This window comes from Etheostoma cragini, chromosome 11 (genome assembly GCF_013103735.1).
Source record: "Etheostoma cragini isolate CJK2018 chromosome 11, CSU_Ecrag_1.0, whole genome shotgun sequence".
NCBI lineage: Eukaryota > Metazoa > Chordata > Actinopteri > Perciformes > Percidae > Etheostoma > Etheostoma cragini.
In genome coordinates this window covers 22,416,748-22,423,108 of record NC_048417.1, presented here as the reverse complement: position 1 = coordinate 22,423,108, position 6,361 = coordinate 22,416,748, and the positions used below count along the sequence as shown (strand labels likewise).

Below are 6,361 nucleotides of genomic sequence, written 5' to 3'. Positions count from 1 at the left end.
AGGCGGGCTAAACAGATGAACATGTTAAATCTACCAGTTAGCTGGTAGCTAAGTGTATGGGGCTCTGGATACGCCACCCCGTGTGTTGCTGAGATTGGTTGTAGCGTTATCAAAGTGCGTGCAGTGAGATTTTCAAATGCATGCTGGGTACTGCCCTCCGAGATTGGCAACTTTCATTACTTAAATCCAGACCCTTAATCTTTTTGGATTTGGGTCTGGATTTCCAGGCTACTTTCAGGTGGGAATGTGGTAAAACAGTAATGAGACAACCTGATGCCGCTGTGATGAGTCATACGTTTCTCTTTCTGCAAATAGAACACCTACAGGCTTTGTAATGGGAAACAAAGGGCAACGAATAGAGGAAGCTTGCCTCAACACCTTTGTCAGATAGCATCACAGTGTGTGTATGTGCATACTGCAGGTTAGTGTATTTCCAGTGCCTATTTCAACTGTGTGTTCAACTGAATGTAGCGTTATGTCACGGTTTTCTGCATTTCATTTTCTTTTTTCCTCACCACAAAGTCTGTAGCAGGTGTTACTAGTACTTTTTTTTTTTTAAAGAAATCCCCAATGCTCAGTTTGGGGTTAGGGGATGAGATTCATTTTACAGTACAGCTGAGAGTAAAGCATTAAGTTAGTGTTCGAGGTTGGGAAATGAACCCAAGTCAACGAGTGTCTCCCAACTGAGGGTTTTCTCTCAAACAGAGACTCTAACATTTAGAGAAGCCTTCAGTGAACTTGTGGTAGAAAGCTAAAATAAAAAAATAAAAAAATACACCTGAATAGTTCAGAGATGTTAGGCACATTTCCTACCTGTGGAAAATAATTCTAATGAAAGAGTTGACTTGTGAGGTTAGTGAGTCACCTACATGGAGGCTCTGTAATGGGAATCAAAGGGCAAAGAGTAGAGGAAGCTGTAACACCCTTGTCAGATAACGTCACAGCGTGTGTATGTGCATGCTGCAGGTTGGTGTATTACCGGCGCATATTTCAACTGTGTGTTCAACTGAGTGTTGCGTCTTTTCACGGATTTCTGAAAAGAATAATTTGAAAATTAGAGGGTTTATCTTCACATCTGGATACAGAGAAATGAAAAGGAACCCAACTCCAACAAAAAATGGTTCTAGATAGAAAAAAGATATAACTATAATAATCACATATGTTCTAAACAATGTATCTTACACACTGATGTGCCTTACATGTCCCAATCTATTATTTGGTTGCAGAGATGTAAGGACCAAAGACTTTTAGCTTAGTCTCGATGTAACTATCATATAGATTTATAGATTTAGAAGAAAAATAAGAAAGTGTGCCAATAAGTGGTCTTCCTCTCACTTATTCCTAACTGGAACCACGTACGTCCCAACTGCACTGCTGTGCTCCAGTTTAGACAAAGCTCATCCAGTTTACACTGTAACCCACAGGTTAGGTCAGGAGTATAATGAAAGTGAGAGTGATAATGAAGTGGTTTATGGTCTATGACAACAATTCTTAAAAGTTATGTTGATATGATTATTAATTACCACAAACACATGAGACCCTGGCACAATATTGCTGTTTGTTTATTGTATGGAACATCAGACTTGTCATTCATCTTTAAACAAGCAGAAATGAACACAAAACATGTTTGGCTCTGGATGTGAAGGAGAGTAACTGAACCATAAATCCAAAATGTACATCCGAACTCATTTATTTCTAAGTGATGATCGCATGAGGAATCTGATGACGTGTCTGATATTTTCCAAACAGATGTCACAGTTTGGGTTCACCACCTTCACATCTCTTCATTTCACACACATCGATGCACAGAGTGAGAGACTCACCTACAATGAACCACAGGAGCGTCTGTTTCTGCCGAGCTGCCCCGGTCTGCGAGCCCATCCTGTCGCTCTCAGAATGATCCACTGACTGAAGTTTGGGAGGGAAGTTAAGAGGGGGGAGCTACTAAAGAGAGCTCAAAAAGTAAATGGTAACATAATAAGTGATGGCAGCTAGGTGAAGAAATCCATGGAGCTTGTATGGTCGACCATCCAGCCAGGGATCCTCTGCTGTCTCACCTAGCGCAAACTGCTCGCGGGAGGAGGGGGAAGCCAAGACTCGTCCTTGCTCCTGCTGTACCTGAACTCCCCCGAGTCTTCCTGTCACCGATCCTTTGTCATCCACACAGGAATCATAGTGACTCGTAAAGTGTTGTAGCACTCTTTCCCACCAGCCGTTCTGAGGTTTGGGAGGAATTCGGAGCGCGCTTTTGAAGTGTGCGCAACGGGACGCACCAGCCTGGGATCGGTGGAGCGGAGAGACTGTGTGATGGTTCACTGCTTCTGTCTGCGAGGACAAGGCTGTGGGTGAGCGGCGGGGACACGGGACAGACCCAAACACATCAATTACAGCGCGGGGAGCGGGAGTGAGGGGGATTTGGATGAGGGAGGAGGCACCTGACTCCTAATGGTACTTTTCCATTGGTTAATCGGATACGTAGCACCGGCCAAAGCAGCATATGACAACAGCTTAATATATAACCAAACTTCTATCTGAAATAGAATACATGTCTATCACCTTTAGAGAGAGACCACACAGACCATACATTGTAGATTGTGGATTAATTTGGAATTACTTAAAGGGATTCAAAAAACATTTGCTGTGTGATAAGTGGACATGTAGAAAAGTTGTCCACCTGGACCTCAAAACAGGTGCAATGGTTTAGGATTGGATTTAGAGTTTCCCGACACTGCCATCTAGCGGTCATCTGGAGAGTTACAGCACAAGTTTACATAGATTTGTACACGTACTTAAGCCCTAGACCTCATATACTCTAGTCACACGTAAACAAAACACCTAGTCACTGGTAAAAACAACAACAACAAAACAAACACAAAGGCTGAAGTGTACGAGCCTGAGGGTAGTTTGCAGGGGAACATCTGGAACGGGCTGGATGAAAACTTGAAATTGTTGCATTCTATCTCCATCTTCAAGAAAAGTGAAGGAAAAAAATGCTTCTAACGTAATAAATGTTGAATATTCTTTAAGTTATATTTGTACTGGGATCGTCTGATTTGTGGTACTTGTCTGTGTTGAGTCTATTGTGAGTTGAGTTGTTAGTGTCTGTATCTTCTCCGGTGTATGTTTTCTTATCAGGCCTCTTTCCAAAAGCTTTTCCCTCATTCCACATGGCCTACATGTTTGATCATTGTACCTTCTGTTGTGTTTGTGTTTTAATGATACGAGGATGACGTGTGAATATACCACCAAAAAAAAGTTAGATGCCAACTTTTTCCAACATTCATTAAATAATTGAATCGTCTTTAGACAATTTCTCAGTTGATTTTCCATATTTAGTGTCATAAAACAGGAGAGGTTAAAACGATGAGTGGCTGTAATGATGGCTCCCCACATCCCACTACATATATTTCACAGTGGTTTAAGCTTCAGCAGAATTGAATACAACAAATACCTCCTGTGCAGCACTCTACCGTCTGCCCAGTATGACCTACAGCGATGATGAGAGGGAACACATCACTACATCACTGCAGTTTATGTTTGGATCCGCATTGCACGTATATGACTCTGGTGATTCATACTTGATTCTGTTTTTATTTCGAATTCACGGCTTACCTCGTAAACATCCAGTTTCTCTTCTATTTATTCTTAGACTGTATATTGTTGAGAAATCTACTTTTTCCATCTGTCTGACACAATAACATACAAACTCTTTAAAGTCTGAGTCTGTGGGCCTCCTCTCAGACAAGGCTTCTACTTAGTTTTTTTAATTCCTGGATGCCTGTGGGATCAGGCTTTTTAATCCCAGGCCGAGTTAGCCTAATATTGCTGTGTGACATAACTCAGACTACACATGCCTGTCCTCAGGCATGCAGTAGTTTCTGACTCTGGGAAAGTGGGAAAAAGTCTTTATACCCCTGGGGAGGCCCAAACCACTTCGGTACTGTGTATCAGCTTTTCCCAACTTTTTGCTCAAACTACATGATTTTTACTCTGCATGAAACACGAACATGAAACACAAACATGAAACATGGGATGTCCTTTCGGAATTCTAAATAAAGACAGGTTCAAAGTTCACATCCACACGTATAAAAAAAGTACTGTATGTCTCAATTTAATTATAGATATAGTACAGAAATATATAGTAAATACATGTTTTTTCAGCTTTTTATAAAGACTAGACTAGTTAAGAATCTTGGTTTTGGAGTAGAGCCTGACGGATATTATCGGTCGATATTAGGCATTTCCCATCTATCAGTATCAGTATTTATAATGGCCAATTTTAAAACTTTCATTCATCAGAGTCATTTATAATGACAAATACAGGATCCGGATATGTTGTAACAACAACAAAAAATATTATCTTTTTTTAGTGACAACTCATTAATAAATACAAATAACTAATATTAGGTAAATATGTTCATATTTGTAATGCATTTCTGGATTTGCCAATATATTGACATATCAGATTTTTAAATAATCAATTATTCGTATCGGTATCTGCCTTAAAACGTCTTTATCGGTCATGCTCTATTTTGGAGCCATTTAAAGTGCATAAAAGTGTCTCTATTTTGCTGCAGTTTGCTTTGAGCTCGGTGTGAAGAGACCCATTCATCTGTATTAAAAGGCCTGAACATGACTCATCTACATGGGATGGTAGGGACTAAACCTGTGTTGTGGTTCTCTGCCAAATACCTTTGCATGTCTTCATGATGTTACATGAGAGCAACAAGAGAAGCTTCCAACAACAACTCAGAAAACAATATGGCTAAATGGCAAAGGCAGCATGTCAAATTGCTTCCCACTGACAGACAGTCAGGACCTGGGACAGGGAGGGTCATAGAACTGAACAGAGGATTACACAGAGGCATCAAAAGTACCAGAGGCTGACAGAGAATGATTTATATGTAAAAAGCAGTGAAAGTAACCAAGGTGCAGCTCAGATAAGTCTGTGCCACTAGAAAGTCTCAAAAGGTCCAGAAAAAGGATAGCACAGAACAATACCAGACCAGACCAAGCACAGCGTCCTCATCCAGTGTCCAGTCGGGACAACATAGAAACGTGTTGTGGGAGAAAAAAAGCTTCAGAAAACAAGGCAGATCACTTAAGCATGGCAAAGAAGAAAGTTAAAGAAAATAATAAACGTATGTATTATCTCTGTTGAACAGAGGGTGGAAGGAGTAAAGAAAGTAGGAATGGAAGACCCCAACATATTCTAGGCTGTAATTCTCAAATCTGTAAGGCTCTCATCTCAAACCCAAATGCTTTTGAGGCAGAATGCAGAACAACTTAAGAGGAGGTGAAGCAGAGAGGTTAGTAAAGCACTTCTGAAAAAGTACAGATGATTCAAGAAGGTTGTGAAGCAAAAACATGTAGTGAAAAATGATGATAAGTCAAGGAGTAAAGCTTAGGACTGGGACTCAAAAACAGGAGATGAAATGGTAAACCGTGTGAAGATTTGAAGAATGAAGATTGTCAAGAAGTAAACGTTGTAAAGAACAACATCAGAATCTACCATTGAGTTTGCGTGATCACACAAAGATATCAATGGCTTTCTACCTCATTAGTATTCCATTATCCAGAGGACATTAAGAGCTCCTTACAAGAACAAACGGCATCTGGAGACAAATTTGTTTATCTTTAACGAAGGTTAAAGAGCACTTTAATAAAACAAGGCTGAAATCAACATCTGTCTAAATTGCCAAAAAGTATGATTACACTGCCACACTACCAACAACAAACTGTACTGGAAAACGGGAAGCCGGAGCATCACCAAGGAGATTACGACACTTGAAGATGGAGCAGAACAGGATCACAAAGGTTGCCTTTAGATGGACACCACCTGGCAAAAGAAAACCTGGGAGGCCCAAAAAACCCTGGCGCAGAACTGAGTATCAGGGCCTTCATGTGAGGAGGGTCTAAAAAGATGCTAGAATGAATAGCTGTGGATGGGAGGGGCCCATAGAAAATGCATTTCTACATGAGCCAGAATTTTGTGCTACGCCCCTTCACTACATGAAAGCTAAGGTACCGTTCCAACCTGACCACACTGTGGGCTAACTGTACATACATCTTTCAACCCACAGGGGGCAGTACAGCACTGTTTATGTTGTCCATAAAAATGTGGACATACTTTAAACTTCCCTAATGTCTATGACCAGCTGGGACCATCTGGAAGTATAGTATCACTGAACGGTGTTATACGTATTTGCTGCATATGACTGATATGAAGTACAAAACACGACTTTGATGTATTCTATTACATGATGATTATAGTTTTGGTGTTCTGTTTAAGATCCCCTGTAGATTTAATTTAGAGATGGTCCAATATCATTTTTTTGCCTCCCAATACCGATCCTGATAC

The 6,361-nt window shown here is 40.6% G+C and overlaps 1 protein-coding gene across 2 annotated transcripts in view; it reads right to left on the bottom strand.

The window, feature by feature from the left end:
- ramp1 (receptor activity modifying protein 1) overlaps positions 1 to 2,383 on the bottom strand; it is a 63,831-nt gene extending 61,448 nt beyond the window's left edge. Inside the window, exon 1 of one of the 2 annotated variants that reach the window (XM_034885670.1) lies at positions 1,824 to 2,383. In XM_034885670.1, coding sequence (XP_034741561.1) covers positions 1,824 to 1,881 — 58 coding nt within the window. In that variant the 5' untranslated portion in view covers positions 1,882 to 2,383. The remainder of the gene's footprint in view (positions 1 to 1,823) is intronic. The other variant, XM_034885669.1, reaches the window with a different exon arrangement.
- Positions 2,384 to 6,361: the final 3,978 nt, after the last annotated feature.